The sequence below is a fragment of the Ictidomys tridecemlineatus genome, chromosome 6 (genome assembly GCF_052094955.1).
Source record: "Ictidomys tridecemlineatus isolate mIctTri1 chromosome 6, mIctTri1.hap1, whole genome shotgun sequence".
Taxonomy (NCBI): Eukaryota; Metazoa; Chordata; class Mammalia; order Rodentia; family Sciuridae; genus Ictidomys; species Ictidomys tridecemlineatus.
The window spans coordinates 92,733,174-92,757,192 of record NC_135482.1 but is presented as its reverse complement, the minus strand read 5'-3'; the positions used below and the strand labels follow the sequence as shown (position 1 = coordinate 92,757,192).

The 24,019-nt window shown below is 39.1% G+C and overlaps 1 protein-coding gene across 1 annotated transcript in view; it reads right to left on the bottom strand.

Annotated features, from left to right (window-relative positions):
* Nucleotides 1-20,917, bottom strand: part of Gucy2c (guanylate cyclase 2C) — a 68,101-nt gene extending 47,184 nt beyond the window's left edge. The window contains exons 1-9 of the mRNA XM_078015199.1: nucleotides 20,445-20,917; nucleotides 12,768-12,880; nucleotides 11,237-11,301; nucleotides 8,047-8,262; nucleotides 6,969-7,090; nucleotides 5,232-5,328; nucleotides 2,862-2,979; nucleotides 1,893-2,028; nucleotides 279-364 (exon numbers count right to left, since the gene is read on the bottom strand). Coding sequence (XP_077871325.1) covers nucleotides 279-364; nucleotides 1,893-2,028; nucleotides 2,862-2,979; nucleotides 5,232-5,328; nucleotides 6,969-7,090; nucleotides 8,047-8,262; nucleotides 11,237-11,301; nucleotides 12,768-12,880; nucleotides 20,445-20,661 — 1,170 coding nt within the window. The 5' untranslated portion in view covers nucleotides 20,662-20,917. The remainder of the gene's footprint in view (nucleotides 1-278; nucleotides 365-1,892; nucleotides 2,029-2,861; nucleotides 2,980-5,231; nucleotides 5,329-6,968; nucleotides 7,091-8,046; nucleotides 8,263-11,236; nucleotides 11,302-12,767; nucleotides 12,881-20,444) is intronic.
* Between the last annotated feature and the right edge of the window lie 3,102 nt (nucleotides 20,918-24,019).

Sequence of the window (24,019 nt, the reverse complement as noted above, 5' to 3'; positions counted from 1 at the left end):
TGTGTGTGTGTGTGTGTGTGTGTGTGTGTGTTTTCCCACACACATATGTATGGAGAGTAAATATAACTGATAATCTGGGTAATAAGTTCTTTGGTCTAAAATGCTTAAGGAATACTACCCCAAGTAGGGTATATTTATAAAACGGAAATGAACTGCCTTCAGATTCTAAGCATAACTTTTCCAATTGCTTCACTATCGACCCTCATCAGGTTACTTCAGGTTATCCTCCTCACCCAGGTGTATCACCCCTATGTTTCCTGTTAAGCCATCAGACATACCTTCTGGTTGTCCATGGAGGCATACAGAAGCACCATAGTATTGTCAATATCCCCACAGTCATCCAAAGTCACAGGACCTGTATAGCCTAGGGCAAAATCAGAGAGTTTTATAGGCCACTATTGACTTCTTGCCTGAAACCACAACAGAAAGGTTTCAAATAGCTCTATTTCAAATCTGCTGAAAAGTTGTTAAGCTTAATGTTCTTGTCAGAGGACACTTGAATTGGCTCTTGACCCTGAGATTTCTGAAGGATGTTTTTGTGGGAGATGTTGTTTGAGGTAAAAATATTTTTCATTGCATTTAGGATGACACTAAATGTAATCAGTTAATAAATTCCTCAATTATTAGTGACAAACTTTTGCTGAAAATATTTACTAACCTAGTCCCATAGTGCATAAGTCTAACTTAGACCATAAAAAGAACAAAATCTCTTCACTATCATTTATCTATGAAATAATAGCAGTGTAAGATGAACCTATTAAATGGCTGTTTGGATTTAAAAATGATCAAATCAGCAATTTCACATGGTTCAACAGGATAATCTAACAATTATCTCACATTTTACTACAAATCATCTCTGTGCTAAGTATTTTCTATGAAGTTATCATTTCATTCTCCCTAGACTACCATGATATGGAAACTATTATTATTTCTATGTTATTCATAAGAAATAATTCATAATTACATTCAGAAATACTAAGTAATCTGCTCAGGATTGTAAAGCTGATAGGTTGTTAAACTAAGACTGAAATAGATGTCTCCTGTCTGAGCCTGGGCCAGGGGCTATTAGGATGCTTGACCATGATCATGGAGGTAAGAAGATTAAGAATGCACTGAAGTGCCTGGGAGAACTTGGGACACATGGAAGGGTCAATGATTCTCTCTCCCTCCCTGCTTCTTCAGGGGACTGACACGATCTCTTCTTATCATTGTCATAAACCACAGCTCCTGGTACAGCCCCCAGATCTAGTGCCAGGCAGCTTCTGCCCACTGAAGCGGACAGAAGACTCTCTGTGCAGTTGGACAAAGGTTTTCCAGAGTAAGACTTTAAAGGCAAGTTAGAGGGAAAAAAAAATGTCTAACAGGAAAATTTCTTTATCATCTCTGTATAAGATCTGGGAAGTGAAAGGTGAGAATGTGGATAGAGACTTGTGAATAAAGGCGAAGTCAACCCAGCAGTTTGGAGGGATATGTGTTGTTTGGGATGGTATGGTTATGAGGGGTTTGGGCAGTTATAGGTTTAACGGAGTCCTGGATCCTTGAAGGATAGAAAGGGAAGTATAAAGAACCAAAATCAAACTACAAATATTTCTCTTCTTGCTAGTCTCTGAGCATATCCAGGATGCCGCTTGTCTAACTGCCTTGTGAGAGCTCATGTTTTCTGAGCCACATGCTTACTCTATGATACCCAAAGGTTCTGAAAGTCTGACGTATAAACTACTGCCCAGTTATCCATAGTGCCATTCCCAAAACTGATGCAATGATGTTTGCCCCCAGTTGAGTTCAAAGGTCTTAGATCTTGAACCATCAATTGCCACCACCCCTATACCATGCCCCATTTCCCAAAGCCCACATCTCTTCAGCTGGGCTGCTTGCTTATAGGAGACCAGTACCTTGAAATGTGAGGTTCCTGAAAGCATGCGCAAATTTGGAAGTGGCAATCGCTTCTCCATTCTCAAGAAATATCTTCAGCATGTGCCCAAAGAGCAAGGTTCCATCCAAGTAAGCAAGAGCAAAGTCATTTTTTTCCTGAATAAGAAAGGAAAATCTTAAAAAGGGTCCCCCTCCCCAAAAGAGATTCTGGTCTTGAGACTGCAGCAAAATGTTCTTGGGATCAGCAGGTCATTGGCAAGGTAAAGGAATATTTGACCCTTCCCTGGGTCAGTGTTCTTTGTTATCCAGTGGCACAATTCTGCTTTTTCTTGGGATCAATAAAATAAGAATACTCTTTTAGGGAAGTATCTCCAGGCAGCTTTACTTCTTTCCCAAGGTGACAAAAGAAATAACTGCAGCCAAGAAAGTCAACATAAAGCATTTCCATGATTCTTATAAGATTTTATGCAGAAATACTTGCTCATAGTTTAATGTTTTATTAAAGCAAAAAAGAAGAACACACATGCATGCACACGGGCACACACACGCACAAAAAACCTTGTCTTTAAGAATCCTGAATGTGACATGAACAGTTTTGGTGACAGAATACTACCAAGCCTACTTTGAGGACTGGGTATGACTTCGGGCCTCAAATGTCTGACCTGGGGAGAATAATGGGCAGATCAGAACTCCTCTGTCTCTGTGGCTGTTGCGTGGTGATCCTCACAGAACTGGGCAATGAATTAACACTCTTGCCCCAGTGAGATCAAGTGGTTCTTTTACCTAATGCATTTTGGTCTGCCTGTCTGTGAAGAATCACGTTTGCCAGAGATAGGAAGCAATGCACCTGGGCTGGGGATACAGCTCAGTGTGAGTGCCTGCCTCACATGCACAAGGCCCTGGGTTCAATCCCCAGTAGCGTGCACGCACACACACACATACACACACACACACACACACATACACACACATACACACACACAGCTTACCGGTAAAATACTCCTGGAGAAAGAGGTATTTATCATGGAATTTCCAGGAGGCAGAGTCAGAACAAGGACATTTTTCATATAATCAGGAGCTATGGCATTGTCCTCAAAGTAGTAGTCACTATAATCAAAAACATATGTTCCTCATAAAATTAAGTTCCTCCCAAAACTGAGGTGCATCTTCCACAATTCATAGAAAATATAACATGGGCCTGGAAAAGACTTTAAAACTTTTTTGTTTAGTAATCTACAAAATTTTCTACCTCCCGCAGATAGAAGTGTCTCCCTCTGCATTTGCTAAGATGCACGAGAGAACTTAGGCTGTTGTGATTAACATAGGAAAATGGAAAAGAAAATCAGAATACAGGTACATCTTTGAGGGAAGTTTTTGGGCTCTGGACATGTGAACCAATACTTGCTCCAAAGGCTTAATGACCCTGGGTGCTCTTAACAACTTAGAGATATTGGGATATGGTACAGAGAAATATTATCATTAAACTTACTTTCCAGGTGGTAAAGCATAAGCATAAAAAGTAAACGTTTTCTCTAGCACTGTAAGCTTCTTGACACGTGGGACAGTAGCTCATTGACCCTCATTTCATAAGCTCCTCGATGACACTTGACATGTTGCAGACTCTTGATACTGTCTGAGATTGCTCTGAAAATTATAGGGTTTCCATGCTTCCTAATCATTTGGATGTTTCAAAATGCAAAGAATCTAACATGATCAAACTGCTATCACTAGAGTGATCATCATTTAATGTTTAAACACATCTGTGTGCTAAGAACTATGCTGACTCTTGCTCATATTATCACATCTAAATGGACACGCACAAAATGGACATTTTAATTCTCATTTTACAAACGAGATTTCGTCCCAATATGCTAAGACTCAAGAGTCAAAAGGACCAGAAGTGTCGGAATTAGAATTTGAACACAAATTGGTCTATTTTTGAATCTCATAATGTTCTTGAAACTTAGCCATGAGTCCTTGGGGACTACTCACCAAGGAAAACTAGCATTTTAGCAGTTGATGGAGAGTTTGCTGAAAGTGAAATTATACCAACTTGGCTACATTGAAGACAAAGCAGTCACTAGAATTAATGTATTGGTGGGAGTGAAATGTTAATAACTTCCTACACTTCTAAAGCTAAAAGGTGAGGTTGATTGTTAGTCTTCATGAACATCTAGCTGTGAAACAGGCCTGCATTCATTTCCCTTCCCACTAGGAAAAGTACTCTTAGTGTGGGAGTAAAGACCAGGCTAATATCGGGGAGATGGAGAGCAACAATCACCTGAGGTCTGAATGTAGACAGGTAATGATTAATGGCCCAGTCAGATAAGTAAAGTCACATGATTCAACTCATGGGACAAGGGGCACAGGCACGGCACACCAGCAACACCTCCTTTATGCTTAGAATAACTCATCTTACTTTGGCACTTGTTAGTGAGTTTCCAGACATATTAACAGATGAGTGCTAAAAATATGTACAGGCTGTGATAAAAGATGGTTTCTACTCTGCAGAATTCATAGTGCAGATAAAGTGCAGAGAAGTCACTTGGTGGCAATCTTTTCTTCTGCACATCTCTGGGACTGAGAATAGAAAGCATCCAACAAATTTAATCACATTAAGGTACAATGACTAAGTCCAATGTGTTCTGCATTATAATAAGGAGACTATGATTTAGTGTCCAAGTGGAAGCCCTTTTCCTCAGACAAATGCTCCAACCATATAGGATACTAGGACAACAGGAATAAACTAGGACTCCTCTGGGTTAATATGGACAACAGTCAACTTGATATAATGGAATATAATGTCTTATTGAGATACTATAGTCCCAAAGAAGTGCAAAGAAAATGTTACCACCAAGTGATTAGGTCTTAGAAAGCAAGGAATAACTTTACAAATCAAACCTACATAGCTAAAGCTTTACTCTCAACAAAGAGGCCAGAGAGAAAAGTAAAAGAGGGTCAAATGCCATTAGCAACTGAAGAAAAACAAAATGAGGCCCATATTCACAGGAATAATATTATTGAACGGTTAATTGATTTATCTTTTCCTAGACAAAGACCTTAAAATCAGCGTGGGAATCAGGATCCTAGGTTGATGAGTAGGTCTCATGGATGAATGAACGTGGATTTAATGGACCTTTAATAAAATTTTGCATTCAGCAATGATGAAGGTGTCAAAGGACTCTATCCCTGTAAAGCTCACAATTGATTATATGAGAATGAGGGTGAGAAAGAAACTTTAATTCAAACACTACTGTCAAACTGAACCCTTTAAGAGGCTGTGCAAAGACCATGTATCTGTTGGAAGCCCCTGGAGTACTCCCCTTCTGAAAGGCAGTCCCTCCAGGTATTATACCTACTTGAACAGATCCACTAAGATAATGACTGTGTCTTCAGCCACTTCCTGGTCACCCTTCAGGCTGTTGAAAGTTTCTGGTGTACCACACATAACAATTACTAGAGGAGAGAAAGCAAGACAAGGAGAGAAATCAACGGTTGTCTACATAAGATTGGGAGGAAAAACCAGTTTTCTGGATTTGAATACAATATGTCCATATTATATTTTTTAAATTAATACCAAATCCCTAAATCTCATTCCCTTTTTCATTTATGGTTATGAAGTCAGAATAGGACTGCATGGAATCTTTAACAATCTTTTGGTCTTGGGCTGGGGATGTGGCTCAAGCGGTAACGCGCTCGCCTGGCATGCACGAGGCGCTGGGTTCGATCCTCAGCACCATATAAAAATAAAGATGATGTGTCCATCGAAAACTAAAAATAAGTATTAAAAAAAATTCTATCTCTCTCTTTAAAAAAAAATCTTTTGGTCTGTTCCCTTAATTTCATAGATTTAGGGAGACTGACGCCAAAAGCCAAAGGGGTCCTTTGATAGGTAGATGACGGAGACGACTGAGACAGCTCTGAGCAGAACTCAAGTTGTGAATGCTTATTCCATTACACTGAGGTGGAGTTATTATAGAAGCCATTTGCAGAGAAGTGAAGTGCACCCTACCATTTCGAAAATGATTGAAAAGATACAGTAAAAGTGAATGTGAAAAGAATTTATAAAGTCCTTCTAAGCAACTTTCCTTGGGCTTTGCCTGTAGCTTTTTAACTTGGAACTCAGTCTTAGAAATTTGAGTGACAGAATCCAATCGGAAGCTCTACCAAAAACCATAGCTAACTATTTCCTAAATGCATGGTTTTGTGAGAAAGAGGAGTTGGGGAGCTTCATTAAACATTTTTTATTTGCCATTTTTGTCCAGTCGAATTGTAAAGAATTTAAGGGCACGAATAATGTTATACTTCTTTTATCCTCAGATCTTGGTTAATGTTTTGCAACTGGTAGGTTTTAATATAGCAAATTATTAATCACAACAGTTTATTTGAGTGATTTCAGACAATCTGCCAAGAAAGCATGTTTTCTTCAAGGAAATTCTCACAATTGATTCCTTTGTTCCTGATATGTTCTGGTTTATAAAAAGAATTTTATGGAAAGTGCAATAAATCACCTAATGATTTATGAGGTTGATTTTATTCCATTAGTTTTTCACACTTGGCTTCTAACTCATGGGGCAGGTGAGATATAGATTAGGAAAGTGAGATGATCTTTGCTGCCTTGTAATTTTTCCTGAGCTTGTATATCAATAAACTTATCTTCTTGGTTAGCAGGAGGATCAGGGTTCAGAACCTGTGAGGATTAGTCACAAATCTAATAATATGTTGGATTAAAGTGCACTTAGCAGTTTACCAATGATAGCTTTTGATATCATTTTAGTTTCTAAAAGCTGGATGTTAGCATAATTATCTGTATTCATTATGTGAATATATTTATTCAATCCTACTTTTGTGTTTTTCTTTCAGAGGATAAAAGATACAGTAAAAGTGAAACAATGAAGTAACTAATTAACTAATCAATGGAGGAAACAAAATAATAAAGTTGCAAGCAATTATAGATCAATAGATCTCCTAAATATACAGAATATATACAGGTAATGACAATAACTATTCAGTGGTAAGTTTGTCAGAATGACTCTGAAGGAGGTGGTAGTCATGAGGAAAGGTCTTGCAAAACGATTGTTTCCCTATATTTTTACCATTGCTTTTCCTGTTATGATTCACTATGATATCCCGAAACTGGTCATCTCGTCTCAAGGTATCCTTGAAGCTGAGTACCTGAGAAAAATAGGAAACTCCAGCCTCTAGAGCATTAAGGTACCTGAACAGGAAAAGGAGAAAGTAAGAAGACAATTTTGTTTCCTCATGGCCTTCCCATGACTTTCACTTGTCATTTGCAAATCTGTCCTGGGACTTTATTTAAAATTAATTTCTGCTATTAACTCAATAGGTAGTACACACCATTATACCACTGATTTAAATTGTGGACAGCTAACTTAGTGAATGTATAGAGGAAGTTTTAGGGGATCTTCATGCATATATAGAAATAATAGGCATTTGATGGGTCCCTTCTACTTGCTTCCTGCTACTTATAGAAGGGAGGGTCTACTCTGCTCTATGAACCAGAAGCCATTGAATGTATAGTCCAAAAACTCAGAGTTGATAAAAATAATTTCTGCTCCTATGTGAAATGGGTTTTTTTTTTTTGGTGCTCTCCATTCACCCCAAAGTTTCTAGGGTGAGGTCTTAGAGCTGATTCCTATATTTTCCCAGAGGTGCATCCCTGTGGTATCCAATCTTATACTTCTGCAAACCTAGGAAGACAGAGACTGCAGAACTATGCAGCATTCTGGAAGCACCACCGGTAACCCAACCAAAAGAATCTCTCTGCCACTTTTGCTACAGTTGATAAGTACATGTAGCATGGGCAGGACGCACTTTCTCTGGTCTTATAGTACCAGTTATTTTTTTTTCTTCAGAGAACTTACTGTGGAGAATCAATAAAACTAATGTGAACATACTTTCAAAACTAGAAAGTATGTCATGAATGATTTATGCTGATTATTTTTATGATATTTTATTTGCTTTGACACCTTTGCTTTTATCTCTCTCTCTCTCTCTCTCTCTCTCTCTCTCTCTCTCTCTCTCTCTCTCTCTCTCTCTCTCCATTACACTGCTCTATAGATGAAAGGCACATCTGATAATAACCAGATATCTGCTATGAGTTTATGGCTTACTTTATGGTAAGTGCCCCACAATGTTAATGATCCTCCTTACCAGAAACAGTCCTCAGTCTCATTGCCATCCTTATAAACATATGAAGTGTTCCAGGAAAAAGGTTTGAATGGCAGATCATTGATCTTCCAAAAGTCAACCAAGAAGTACATCAGCTTCCTAGCTGGAGACATCAGCCTGGTTAAGGTTTCTTTATAGTCACACGACAATCCAAAACTTCCAGCTGAAATCATGGGGTAGTTCAACTGGGTGTCAAGGCTATGCCAAGAGGTGAGAAAGAAACCAATGTTAGGTTAACTTAAGTAGCACAGATAAGATCCCTCTTTCATCTTTTCTAGCATGTGCATATAAATAGCACAAATCAACTAGGGTCATTGGAGCAAGGTTCTCATGTATATAGATATCCCTCCAGCACAGGTGAATTTAAAAACATGTATTGGCCATGTGCTATGTTCCCAGCACACTGTGGATGGTTTCAGCATTATGAAGATTGGTTACTTTGATTTATTCCTAAATGAGTTATCATGCTTTCTGAGCTGGGAAGGGAATAGGACTGAGAAATAGAGATTTGGGCTAACAAGTTCATCATAATTATTTTAAAGCCAGAAAGATGCTTTTTCACATTTCCCTCTATATATTCCCTTCTTTCCAGCTCTACTAGGGACCACTTTTGAAATGGATGGTAGCAAATGACTTTTCCTTCCTTGCTTAGCACAAGGATCCCTTCTTGTAATTCTTTAAACATATCAAACTCCATTCTCCATCAAGACAGATGCCAGGACAATGTTCCCTGCCTCTTTTCCTGGAGAACTTTTATTCACCCTGGGGACCTAATTAAGATATCTCTTTAAGAGGAAAACTTTCACTGATAGCTAAGGACAGGTAATGATTTCTGAGGGCATATGTTGACTATTTGTCATCCCCGCTGGATCACCAGTTCCCTGAAGGCAGCAGCTCACCTCAGTCTGCTGGGCTCACAGGTCAGTGCTCGGTACGTATTTAATGATGGAAGGAAAGCAACATCCCTTTCCATCCTCTGTGCTGGTTGAAAGGATTAAATTGGGTGTCCTGCTTGCACCTTAAACTCACCATGTTCATGGTCCAATTTATCTTTTATTTTAACTCCTCCAAAATACCTTACCTTGATTTTTTTCCCCCATTTCTTTTAGTGTTTTGAGATCTCAAAGTCTATTCCATGCCCCACTTCAATATCCAGTCAATTATGGAGTAGGATAGATTCTCCTTCAGCTATCTTTAAAGCTGTCCTCTGTTTCTTGCCTGCTGGCTTTTGCTAACCCAGGCCCTTCTTCTCCCTGTGGACTTTCCTGTCACCAGTCTCTGCCCTGTCTTACCTATATGCGGTCATCAATTATTCCTTTCAGAGTTGAGGTTCTGTTCATGGCTCTCCCATGCTCAAAACTCTGGAGATTTCTATGCAAATCTCAACAGATACAACTTCTGTCACCTGGACTGCCCTCACACAGACTTCTAACTTCTAATGTTTCAGTCTTTGTTATTCTTCCATACAGTTCCTGAACTCCAATTAATAAACATTTTCACAGATTTTCATCACTGCCCTCTTTACTTGCTTTTACATCTGCCTGGATGGGAAGATTACTCCCTGATCTTTGTCCATTAAAAATCGGTACCGTTCTTCAACACAAAACTCAGATTCCATTTCCTTCACGAGGTCTTCTCCTTTTTGAAGCTTAACCTCCTGAACCAGAGGTGACCATTTTCTTCCATGTATTCTGCACCTTCTTGTTTGCTCTTCTCTGATGGAAACTGTCTCACTTGTATTAGTCACCAGTGTCCCTGTCACCTTCTCTACTTGGCTGTAAAAGGGGTGTGTTTTACTTAATTTTCTCTTCACTAACAAAAATAAAATTCTCCATTGCATACAGAAGGTTCTCACAAGTGGAAAATCAATTTTTCTGGTCCCTCTTTCCTTCTCAGTAGCAACATAATAAGAGATCAGATAAGACAAATAGTGGGAATGAGTGCAAGGAGTAGGAAGAGTGTGAAAATATCTGAATTTTGGTATGGAGGATGGAATCAGAAAGTGCTCTCGTGGTGTATCTATGGTGTGTGGTGGCCTGGATCTGGGTCTGTTTTACTGCTGGGCGCAGGTATCACAAGCAGACTTACCAATAGAAATTTTGGAAGTCTAATGCTTACCCTCCAAAACTATTGCACGGTGTCCCTTAGCACAGTTTTCTTTGTACAGACAAAGGGTGGTCCTTGATTCAGGAGAACACTGAACAGGTGAAAGAAGTGCACAGGAGAGCCGGGTGCAGTGCTGCATGCCTGTAATCCCAGCAGCTCAGGAGGCTGAGGCAGGAGCATTGGAAGTTCAAAGCCAGCCTCAGCAATTTAGCAAGGCACTTGGCAACTCAGTGAGACCCTGTCTCTAATAAAATATTAAAAAGGGGGTGGGGATATGGCTCAGTGGTTGAGTACCCTTGGGTTCAATCCCCAGTACCAAAAGAAGAAAGAAAGAAAGGAAGGAAGGAAGGAAGGAAGAAAGAAAGAGAGAAATGTACATGTGAAGGATTTTGATTGGAGAAGGTGTGATCGGACAGAACAAAAGCATTTTGTGGTGATGTGAATTACACTGAACAAAATTAATGAAAGGGATGGGGGCAATTTTCCTAAAGCCAGATAAATTTTTTCATTCTGGAATATATTATAGGCTTTTTTTCTAAGACGATACGTGTAGTATGAAAACACTTAAGTATGCTATTTTTTCATTTTCAAATAAGTCTATAAAATAAGTATCTTGCTATTTATACACTTTTATAAACCTGCATATAAAACAGAGCCCCACTAATACCCGTGGGTGTAGCACTGCCCTTTTTATTTCCCCCCCGCCCATGCTTTTGTGGATATTATCTTTATTAAACTCCTCAGGCTCTCCAAGGTCTGATGTCCCTGTTTTTTTGCTAGGTCCCTGATTTTCTACTCATCATGTGTTGCCTCTTATGCTCCTACGTTAGTGACTCAAACTGAACAGCAACTGTGGTCACCCCACTGAGCAAAAGTAGAGCTACCTGGGGAAGGAAATAGCAATTATAGAGAAGTGACAAAATATTAGGGTCCCAAAGCCCTTCGCTGTACTGCCTTGACTACACTATTGGTTATTAAATCATTTAACTTGCGATACCATGTTCTGACTTCAGTTCACAATGATAAAAACAAAAACAAAAAAGCAACAGCAAACCAAACTACTTACTACATCTGGAAGGTGGAGTATGTGCATGAGGGTCCCATGAGAGCACAGCCCAGCTGACCTTTCCTCTGTAGGAGACAACAATACCACTAATGACTCAAACGAAATACAAGAGTTTGTCAAGAGTTTGAATGCACAGCAGAAAGGAGTTGCATATTGTGCTTGGGCCAGGCCAGGGACAACTTAAGGGTAGGGAGGTATGAGGGAGAGGAGATGCTGTGGGTAGAGGGGAATGCTATTCCATCAAGGTGAGGTGGATCTCTTGGGGTGGAGTAGGGGAGGACGGGAAGAGATGAAGGAGGGGCTGTCAGGACAGATTGGGGATACGGAAGATTTGGGAGTGAGAGGACAAGTTTTGGTTTCAGGGAGAACTACAAAGAAGGGCTCCTGTGAATCACACGCCATGTGATCAATTGAGCAATTATCGAACTTATCTTCTACTATTTCTCCAAGGGAACCTGGTTGGGAACATCCCATTCCTGGTTTGGAGAACCATGCCTCCACAGAGAAGAGGGAAGAATCGCATACTTCTCTGCAACTGTGAAGGAGAGTTTACCAAACTACCCTGGGCCACCTTGCGCCCTCCCAAGACAGACCCAGCCAAGCGTCCTGACTCGAGTGCCACCTCTCTGGTCAATGTGAGGTGACTGATTAAAGTTCTAGAGTCATGGCTCTACTCCCCACGTTCTTAAATGTCGTTTCCCTAGTTTCTAGTAGTCGGGCATCTTGAACACCTATGTGTCACTAAAGAGTTTGTGCTATTCATAAGCTCCTTAAAGTTCGCGTTAGGGTTGAGATTGGAATTGGGAGAAGGAACTGGGCAAGAACCTTCCCCTTCCCATTTCTGTTCTTAGATATTACCATTACCACTTGAAGTCAGGTTTCAGATTCAACCCTCAAGCCACCAGCCTGCGACCTGATATGTGGCAATGAGCTTGAAACAGATTTCTCATCTGGGGCTGGGAAATGTGGTTTTTTTTTTTTAAATTGTTCTTTTTAGATAGACATATTATCTGTGTATTTTAACACATTATATATTCATGGAGTGTAACTTATTCTAATTAGGATCCCATCCTGTGGGAACATGATGTAGAGTTTCACTGGTGGCGTATTTACATATGGACATAGGAAAGTTATGTCCGATAATGTGTTTTTAGATATGGCTCCTCAGATATTTCTTGAGGGAAACAAAGGCAAACCAGGTTCATATCAACATGTACATTTTTTAAAAAGTTTATCATCAGTTGAAAACAAAATAATTCCTCTCTATATTCCTGAAAGTGTGCAGATAGTACGTAGCTATGTTTCTCCCCACATTCCTGGATTCCTGGAGGGCATTTGGAGAATCCATAGGACATAGGCCAGAAACCCTGCCTCCAAAGCAGTCCACTGCTTGGCTGCAAAGGATGGGGAGATGCTTCATGGACACGTGCACAGGTTTCGCACTGTGACATCCCAAGCCAAGGGGGTGGGGTGGGGGTGGGGTGGGGGTGGGGGTGGGGTGGAAACTACATCTACAGAAGAAAGCACTTACTGTAATTTCCCTGAGGAGATCCAAGCCTTCGCAGGTGCTGCTCCGGCAGTCGCCTGACTTGTGAATCAGACCATCGGAATATATAAAGGTAGCATTCACAGTCACATTTAAGCCTGTTATCCAGAAGGGAAGGAAAAGAGAAAACTAGGTTTGTTTGTTTGTTTGTTTTTGTAATTTATACCACCTCTAGATTTATCTCTTTTTACTGATTCTGAGGAAAAAAAGGAAGATCCATTTCCAGGCCTGGAAATATTTGAATTCTGAGTTTTTAATCCTATTCTTCAGTCATTCCCCCCTCCCCTGCCCCATCTTTCTGTATGTTTCTTTCTGTTCATTTCCCTCTCTCCACAGTATAAAAGTCATCCATTATAAGAGTAAAATGCCATAATTTTTAGTAAATAAATGGAATTGTGCAGCCCTCATCACAGTGCAGCTCATTAAGTCCCAAGTTTTCAATTCTGTGAATATTTCAATGAAACTGACACAGGTGCATTAAAACAGGTTGGAAAACATAGTCTAGGACTTATATATTATTATATCAATTAATTTGAGCTAATAATAATTATATAGTTAATATTACAAAGATTATATTATGATTATATTCTTGGTTACATAAAATATAATATATTGCATTATATATTTTATGCTATATTTAAGTTTTTTTTTATTGGCACCAAAGATTGAACCCAGGGGTGCTTAGCCACTGAGCCACATCCCCATCTCTATATTTAAGTTTTTATAAGTGTTCCACATCTGGGACAATGGGACAAAATGACATTTTCGTATGTCTGATGTTCTTGTCATCTTTTCACAACTCCAGGTTCAGCAAATTTCTTACACAGAGTCGGACAGTGTGAGGAAAGCAGAAACAGATGCTATGATATCCTGCTCATTCGTGTTCCCAAGATCCTGGTTCTGATTGCTGCTAAATGCATACACAGTTACAATCTTCCTTGGTCTTCGGTCTTTGTTCATTTAGCCAACAAATACTTGTTAAGTTTCTGCTATGGGCCAGGCGCTCTTCTTTGTGCTCAGGAGATAGCATTGATCAAAATAAGTCCCTGCTTTCATGAAGCTTACATTTTCTTTGGGGGAATCACCCAGAATTGTGCTATTTCTCATAGAGTGGTTGTGGAAACCCCTAGGGGGAGCCAGAATCTGAGTGCCACAAGAAATCGAGGCATGCAGACAGACACAGGTTTCCTGTTGGAGATAGAGCAAGGGCAAAAGTCTTGGGTAGGATGGTTTTAGAGCAGTAAGGAAGCCCCTGCAGTTATGGCAGAGCTAGTAAGGAGTAGAATGGCAAGAGAAAAGGTGGAGGGAGGGCATATCACTCAGGACCTTGTAGGCCTTAGTAAAGACTTTCAGTTTATTCTGGGATGGGATGTCTGGGGTGGGGGTGGAGGGTTAAGTAGAGAAATGATATTGTCTGACCATCATTTAAAAAATATTTCTCTGGAATCTTATATGGAGAATGGATTATAGAGGACCAAAAAAAAAAAAAAAGCAGAGAGGTTAGTTAGGTGTCTATGATTAACCTAGGTTAGCTTGAACTAAAGTACTAGTAGCAAAAGTAGAGGAAAATTGCTGAATTTTGTTGTTGATGTTGTTCTTATTATTGGTCATGCCTTCATATATGAACATAGGAAAGTAATGTTTGATTCATTCTACTGTCTTTCCTATTCCCACCCCCCTCCCTTCCCTTCATTCCCCTTTGTCTAATCCAAAGTACTTCTATTCTTCCCCGATCCTCTACCCCCTTATTATGAGTTAGCATCCGTATATCAGAGAGACTATTCAGTCTTTGGTTTGTTGGGATTGGCTTATTTCACTTAGCATGATCATCTCAAATGAATCTTGGAGGAAGGGCTGGCAAGAAATTGCTGACAGATGGGATAAAAAGCATGAGAAAATGAGGACTCAGGATAACGTCAATATTTTTGACCTAAGCACCGGGTAAAGGGAATTGCTATTGACCAAAGTATTTCTTACTGAATGTGGGAAGAGCAAGTTTGTGTATTCCAGGGAGGAATCAGAGTTCAGGTGGACATGTCAGATGTGGGATGCAGATTGGACTTCCCAACAGGCTTAAGTGAGCAGTTGAATATACCAGTGAGGGATAATTATCAGAGCAGTTATACTTACTGATAAAAACTGTCACCTGTGTCTCTCAGATTTATAATTTTAGCACAAAAGGGATGTCTTAGTTTTCTAGAAAACAGCTTGAGACAAAAGTTTCACTGGGCTAGGAGCTGTGGCGCATACCTGTAATCCCAATGGCTCAGGAGGCTGAGACAGGAGGACTGTTGAGTTCAAAGCCAGCCTCAGCAATTTAGCGAGACCCTAAGCAACTCAGCAAGACCTTTTCTCTAAATAAAATATTTTAAAAAGGGCTGGGGATGTTGCTCAATGGTTAAGCCCCCCTGGGTTCAATTCCTGGTACCAAAAAAAAAAAAATTTTTTTTTTCAATGGGGTTGTCCCATGTAATAGATGATGGGATCTGACGTCATGATTATCTCATCCCTAACCCATTGTGCATTTTTGATATCTCAGATCCAAACTCATGCATGAGAGAATAATTTTCTCCAGGTTTAATATCGCCATTAGTATCCTAAATGGTGTAAGAGTTTTGATTGGATTTTACTGTAATTAAAAATTTCTCTCTAGAAATATAAGAATTCAAAACAAGTTTCTCTTTGAACTATCTGCTTGGTCATAGGAGCATCTAGTCTTACTGAAGAGTTACCACTCCCGATGTTAGGCATTTCCTGTGTGGTCCACTCCCAAAGACACAGTGAATATTTCTCATTCTGGCCTGAGATCTTTGGATAATAGCTTTAGGTGAAGGCTGAGGCATTGATTGAAGGATATGGGAAATGACAACCCCCAAGACAAGGAAATGATAATCCCTGGGAAGAAAATGAAGCATTGATTCTTTCCCAATAAATCCTTTCCCAGTGACAAGACAATCCCTGGGAAAGAGATATCCATCAATCCTAAAATGGCAGTCCCTGGAAAGAGGACAAGGATTGATCCTTTCCCAATAAATCCTTTCCCAGTGACAGTACAATAGACCCTGGAGGGAAAGAGATAAGCACTCAATGCTGAACCCTCCATCCTTGTCTAGCAAAAACAATACCCAGTAATAACAAGTTTCACTGACTCATTCTGTTAAAGAGATTAAGTCATCTCTCAGTGTCCCCTATAAAAACCCAAACCCCTTCTGTAACAAGGGGTCATTTTCTACCTAGAAAATGAGCCCCTCTGATGCCCAAATCTTTTGCTGAATAAAAGGCATAGCTGATCCATGAAGTCTGCTCCCATCATGGTTATTTGTGCTTCATTATTGTGCCAACACCGTTTTTTTTTTTTTGTTGTTGTTGTTGTTGTTTACACGGATGACAATATTCCTGGGTATTCTAGGCACCACATTTTGAAAGATAAAAATGAGGTAGCAGAACATATCAAGCTCTGTCTCTTATGCTATTGTGTCCTTTCAGTAGAAAAATAATCTGGACAAATGTCTGATTGCTAAGCCAGAGACATTCTTAATTTGCCAAGACTACCCAGAGACTGGAAAACCCAGTCGTTAGTCTGCCATTGTGAGTGACTTTCTATGAGTTCTTTTTAGAGGCTATTTTAATTTCCCTGACATGGTACCCTCATATGTAAAGAGAGGTCTGTACCTAAATTGTCCAGTGGGATAATTTTTAAATAATACCTCTAAAAGTGTAAAGAATATCTATAATAGAAGTTCTTCTGAATATCCAAATAATGCTTTTAAAAGTAGAGACCTGTTATTCCTCGTGATGGAAGTATCTTTGCATACATTCCTACAGCCACCTAAGAAATATGATTATGGGAGATGACAATCCTACCAACGAGGGAGCACTTTCTTTTATTTTTGGTTAATTCAAGAATGCATACACTGGTACTTTGTTCAGTAAGAGGTCCAAATAAGAGGGGTCAGTTCTTTGCTAGGACTTTGCTAGGATAAGAGAAGAGGTTAATAAGATTAGACTTGTCAGAGAAAATCGGTGGAAGAGGTGAGGTGAGTGATGGGTTTAATAATAATTAACACTTGAGTATGGCCATGAACCAACCACAGGACTAAGCATTTTATAATGTTTATTCCAGCTAGTTCTCACAATAGGGAGAATATAGGGCGTTGAAGCCAGGAGAACAGGAGGCTGGAGTGCTGGGAGGGTGCAGGCAAGGAATGGTAGAAAAGAGGGCAGGAGAAGGTCTTGGGAAACAGCAGGAGTCATCAGGCTGACCAGGAGGCAGTGTGCAGGCGCCTGATAGAACCTGGGCTTCAGGAAGATGGCAGAACTCACCCCTATTAATGTGAAAGCTAACTCCTCCCTTGACTTCTCCTGTCTCTATGAGAGTTCTGCTCTCCTACCTCCATGAGGTACATTGAAAATGACCCATTTAAAAATCGTAGGCTCCAGGTAGTTCGTGAGTGGCACAATAAAACCCAAGTGTTAAACCCTGAACAGAGCTTGGGAAAAAGGAACCCTTGTGAGTTGAATGTGACCTTGGACAAGTGACTTCACCACAGGGGCCCCAGTTCCTCTTCCACGTGTTGTTATAATAGACTGAAGCATCTCTGTCGCAATATGCCTGGCATTGGGATATGAATTTTTACGTGCATCATTTTACTTAATTCTTTTCTGAAAACTGCAAGAGAACTAATATTTGCCCTAATTTTTAAATGAGAAAATGATGTCACAGAGAAAGTTGATTTCCTTAACATTACAGAGCTAGTAAGCAGTGGAACTGGGATGTGAGCCTAGGGCAGTCTGATTCTAGAATTTATCCTGAGTCCCTTTCAGGAGGTCCATGAAGTCAAAGCTATTTTCATAATTGCACTGACATTCTTTGTTTTTTCTACTCTCTTTCATGAGTATATCATGGAATTTTCTGGAGGTACATGATATATGTTATATTGTAACAGATTGAATATAGAGCCAGTATGAGAATTTAGCTTTTTCATTAAATTTAATATTAAAGACATTCTCAATATGCGAATCAGTACCACTCTTCTCACCCGCTTTGTTTTGGCTTGAGATTTTTTTCTTAGAAACATTAACAGATAAAATGTTTGTTATTTTTAGTGAATTTATAAGCAAATGTTTTAAACATTTCTCAGCTTTAATTTCCAATCTAATAAATATCAATACATGTTACCACAATAAACAAAACTCTTCAAGACCATCAATTTTTCCCTTGATTCTTTTTAAGAGTATAAAAGGTCTTAAGATCAGAATGTTTTAACATTTTAGATTCACTCCAGTGGAATATACTATAATATGCTACCTTTGCCTATTTTATCTCTCCACATGATTTCTCAAAAAAAAAAAAGACTGAACATTTTTCCAACAACAAACAAGTATGAACTTTAAACTCTTAATTTTATTTAAGTCTCAGATATATTGTTTTAAATTTTTTTTCCAAATAGCAATGCTCAGTATATGTAGAACATGAACTATCTTTTCTCTAAAACCTGCTTCTCTTTTGTTTACTTTTCATGAATATCTATCCAACAAAATGCATTATTGAAGGGGGGTGGGGAACAATCTGAGTGAGAGTTCTATAGAACTTTCCACTTACTTAACCCATTCAACAACCTCACCGTTAGTAACTCTGTATTACCAATCAGATGAGTGAAATTTCAAAACAATAATTCATCCACTCCGATTCAAGTAGTAAATGGTGGAGCAGGAATTCAAATCCAGGCTGTTTGAATTTGGAGATCAAGATTTTAACCTGTACCCTGCACTATTTATTTTATATGCCAGGCATGTTTTTCTCCAAATAGAAATAACGGCCCAGCAACAGCAACAACAACTGCCGTTTATTGAGTACTTACCCAATAAAGGGACTTACATGCATTTCCTCAGCGAGTCCACACTCTACCCATAAACTGTAACTACCACTTATCCTGATTTTAGGGATAAGGAAACTGAAGTTCAGAAAATGTAAGTAATTTGCTTGAGGTTATATTGGCTGTAAGTGGTTGGTCAAGAATATGAACCAAGATCTGTCAGATTCCAAGTCTCCGCTTCTAATAAAGATCTTAGTTCATCCTGCGTAAAGATCTTACAGTGGCAATATGATACACTCATCAGAACCAGACAGAAATGGATCTGGATCCATTTGAAACAGGCAACCTGTAGGGCCTTAACAAAGTTATGACTTCTGCTCTGAAACCAGTGTCAATTATACAACCCCACAGAGCTGTGGCAATTAAAGAAATTATGTAATGAAAGTACTTAGAACTTATGTAACACATGGCCAGTACATAATGAACAAGGAAACCAGGGCTCAGAGAGCCTGAGGGACCTCACTCACCCAGGGTCACAGAAAAACACAAGAGTTGTGGGCAGAGACCTCAATTCAGATTCTCAGACTTCAAATCCAGTGTTCTTTTCACTATCTCACACTGTCTCAGTAAAAAAGGGGATTTTATTAAATAACCTCTTAATTCCAGTGTAGCTCTAGATCAAATCCATTCGTTTACATCTGAATATAGTTTCAGAAAGAATTGAGAAATATTGTAAATACACAGAAGTAAGTTATACATATCTGAACTGTTGCTCTAATTTCCATTAGATTTTTTCCCATAGGATTTTAAATAGAGAAGATCAAGATGTATCGTTCTTAAAACGGATAACTATTAATATGTATCAAATTCTCATCAACTCATTGATTCTACTTCTGTTAACTTAGTCTCAGGGAATAGAGAAAAACTATATACAAGAAAACATTTATTGTAGTATTATAAAAACAATCACAAGAAATTAAATAGAATAAAATATTCTACCATAGGAAAATTTCAGAAAACTTGGGTAATATTTATTCTAAGGGATATTGTGTATGTGTTCACATGATAACTAGGAAGAACACACAGCAATAGGAAAATTGTCACTTATGGAATAATGTGAAGTGACACAGAAGTATGCAGAATTGTTTCTATGCCATATGGATCACCAACCACATTCTTAAAAGAGGCATATGAAAATAGACTGAAAACGTCCAGTGAACAGAAATTTTCCTGAACAATTTATTTCATATTTTACATATTTTATGTAATAAAGTTTATTTTTATAATTAAAAGATACAGTGAGGAACTGTAATAATGAATTTGATTACAAGTTTATTCTGCCTACTACATATGATAATTGCAGCCAGGGGTGATGTAAAGAATCCACAAGTCCAGAGAATAATATCATTCTCTGGATAGAGATAGATTTGGTGCCTGAATGACTTTTACTCCCTTATTTCATCTTCTTGATTGGTAACCCTGTGGATAATATTTATTCTAAGGGATAAATATTACCCAGGACTTGAGATTGAGCTGCTCTTGAGCTGCTATAGAAGAAAGCACAATGCCTCCCTGAACTGGGCAATAAACCCAGTTTTAACAGGTTTTTTTTTTTTTTTACTGCTGTGAACACTTTACATTTTCCTGGCTTGAAGCTATCCCCAGAAAAGGTGCATGGTAAGTGAGCACAACATGGTCAGGTTCAAATTCTCCCCATTGAAGATCTACTGCCTGGAAACAGAAAGGGGTTTAGAGATGGGGAAGGTTGAGCCATCAGGCAAAGTACAGAAGGTCCATGCTTAGCCATAGGTGGTAGCAGAGGAGGATTCTATTAGCCTGTTCTTACCAGCTTCGTGCAGACGCATTCTCACTATGTCCAATCCCTCATTCACAGCTTCTCTCAACTTATCCAGGGGCTCTGGGAAGGCCGAGTTGTTCATCATCAGGACGCTGATCTCATATCTGTCATTATGGCAGTTTTGACTGAACTGGGAGGCCCACAACATCAGCCAAGGCTGGAACAACAGTGAACACAAAGCCAAACCCAGCAGTGGTGTCTTCATGACTTCCAATCCGTACTCCCCACACTCACTTGCTTTGTTCTGGCTTCCAGGGACGTGGGAACTCTGGCTGGATAGCCTCTAGCTGACTTGCTGTGTCCACTCCTCTCCACACTCCTTTCTGGTCATGCCCCACTGGTCACATGGGCCATGGGACACAGCCTGCCTACCAGCAATTAGCAGCTGCATTATGGTAGGAGATGAACCAAAGTTCACTATATGTTTGCACACAGAAAGGTTAGAGCTATAAACAGGGAAATTGCCTGGGCCTCACCCAGTAAAATACATCAACTTGTGACACAACACTGAGAAGAGAAAGAAGAGGATGAGTGTCATATATTATACATAATAATCCTTGTGGAATGGAAAATAAAGGTCAGAGGACTTACAGAAAGCATAGATACAATGGACAATTAGTTCTTAGGCTTCTGCTGTACATCAAACAGGAATACTCAACCAGGAAGAGCTGTGATTCAGTTATCTAGTCAAAAGCTATTTATTGAGACTTGACTATGTGTCAGGCATTGGCAAGGTGCTGAATATCCAGTCACAAGAGATGTAGATACATTAACATTCTCATGGAAGATGCATTCTAATGAAGGAGACAACATTAAACAAATAACTATGAATAATTAAATTCAGTAGTGAAAAAAAGTACAGGGTGCTATGGGAGCACACAGAAGGTTAACATCACCTATTCTAGAAAACCAAGGAAGCTTCTCTGGGTCAGTGTCCTCTAAAGTTGAGCACTGATGGATGAACAGGTATTAGCAGAATGAAGAGATAAGAAGGGCATTCTAGGCAGGGGGATAGCTTATGTAAAGACATAGAGGTAGGAGGGGGCAGGGAATGTTTGAATAACTGAAAGAGGTCTAGCATGGTTGGGGTGCAGGCAGCTGGGAGTGAAGAGTCAGCAGAGAATGCTAGAAGACCAGGCTGTAGAGGTTCCAACAAGCTATTAAGGATTTGGGACTCTATCATAAAAGTTGAGAAATTAACTGAATCAGGTGAATTTTGAAAAGACCACTTAGGCCAACATGGAAGGAATGTCCTGGAGAGAAGCAGGTACTGGAACAAAGAAAGCATAAATGAATTCTAAATGAGGGCTGTGGCAGTGGAGTTGGGTTGAAGAAATATCTAAAAAGAAAATGGAATGGAACTTGATGTTTGACTAGATTAAGTCATGAAGGAGAGAGAGAGGAACAAGGGCAATCATGATAGTCTCAACTGGGTGACAAGCTGTTTACTGAGCTCTGGATTTAAATGGAGATTGGAGATGACCGTGACCCTGATCTGCCACAAGGAAGGAGGAAAAGCAGGTGACCATGATCCTGGCCCACCATGTGGTAGGAGGAGAGTGACCCTGGCCCACACAGTAGGGGGAGAGCAACCATGCTGCAGCCCCATCTACTAACACGTGGGGTGGGTTTCCCTGCTGGCTTCCATATAGTGACAATAGCCAGGACCTACAAGATCATCATCCAGATTCTTGCAGGCAAGATATCGGTAACCTGCAGGGACACTGTAAGATTTTAAGGTAGAAACTGTAATACCTTAAATCCACACTGCTAGAGAGGAAGACCCATGGGCAACATGAAGAAACAAGGGAAGAAAGTGCCCCAGACAAACCAAGCTGATACAATAACAGATTCCATTGACAGCACAGTAGATGAAATGTCAGAGAAAGAGTTCAGAGTGCACATAATTAAAATGATCTCTGGAGCAAAGAATGAATTAAGAGAGCAAATAGAGGCAACAATTGATCACTTCAAAAAGATACGAGAGGAAATACAGATAGCAAAAGATTACTGCAAGAAAGAGATAAAGACTCTGAAAAATAAATATACAGAAATCCTTGAAATGAAGGAAACAACAAATCAAATAAAAAATTCAATAGAAAGCATCACCAACAGACTAGATCACTTGGAAGACAGAACCTCAGGCAATGAAGACAAAACATATAATCTTGAAAATAAAGTTGCTCACACAGTGAAGATGGTGAGAAACCATGAACAGAACGTCCAAGAATTATGGGATAATATGAAAAGACCAAATCTAAGAATTATCAGGATAGAGGAAGACACAGGGATACAAACCAAAGGAATGCACAATCTCTTCAATGAAAAAATATCAGAAAATTTCTCAAACATGAAGAATGAACTAGAAAATCAAATATAAGAGGCTTACAGGACATCAAATATACAAAATTACAACAGATCCACACCAAGCACATTATAATGAAAATGCCTAGTATACAGAATAAAGATAGAATTTTTAAAGCCGCCAGAGAAAGGTTTCAGATTACATATGGGGGAAAATAATTCAGATCTCAGCAGATTTCTCAACCCAGGCCATCAAGCCAGGAAATCCCGGAAAAACGTATACCAAGCTCTGAATAAAACTGGATGCCAACCAACAATATATATTTTAAAATATATATATTTTCTTAATTGTAGATGGACACAACACCTTTATTTTATTTATCTTTATGTGGTGCTGAGGATTGAACCCAGGGCCTCACATGTGCTAAGCTATTGTTCTACCACTGAGCTACAACCCAACCAAGAATCTTATATCCAGCAAAATTAAGCTTCAGATTTGATGACAAAATAAAAACCTTCCATGGTAAACAAAAATTAAAAGAATATACAAGAAAGCCTGCACTACAGAATATTTTCGGAAAATTTTCCATGATGAGGAAATGAAAACAACAATGAAAAGAAGCAAAGGGAGGAACTACACTAAAGGAAAATCCAATCAAATGAGAAAGCAAGTCAAGTTAAAAATCAAAGTAAACCCAAATGACCAGGAATATAAACCATGTCTTAATAATAACCCTGAATGTTAATGGTCTAAACTCATTAATTAAAAGATAGACTGGCAGACTGGATTAAAAAAAAATTCAACAATATGCTGCTTTTCAAGAGACTCATCTCATAGGAAAAGTGAAAGGTTGAAGGTGAAAGGTTGGGAAAAAACATATCACTCACATGGCCATATAAAGAAGCAGGGATTTCCATCCTAATATCAGATAAAGTGGACTTCAAATCAAGTTAGTCAGAAGAGATAAAGAAGGACATTTAATACTGCTTAAGAGAACCATACATCAACAAGACATAACAATCATTATATCTATGCCCCAAACAATGGAGCATCTACGTATATCAAACCATTCTCAATTCCAAGAAGCAAAAAGATCACAACACAATAATACTGGATGACTTTAGCACACCTCTTTCACCACTGGATAGATCTTCCAAACAAAAACAAAACAAAGAAAATATAGAACTCAATAATACAATCAATGATTTAGACTTAACAGACATATGTGGAGTATTTCATCCATCATTAAGCAAATACA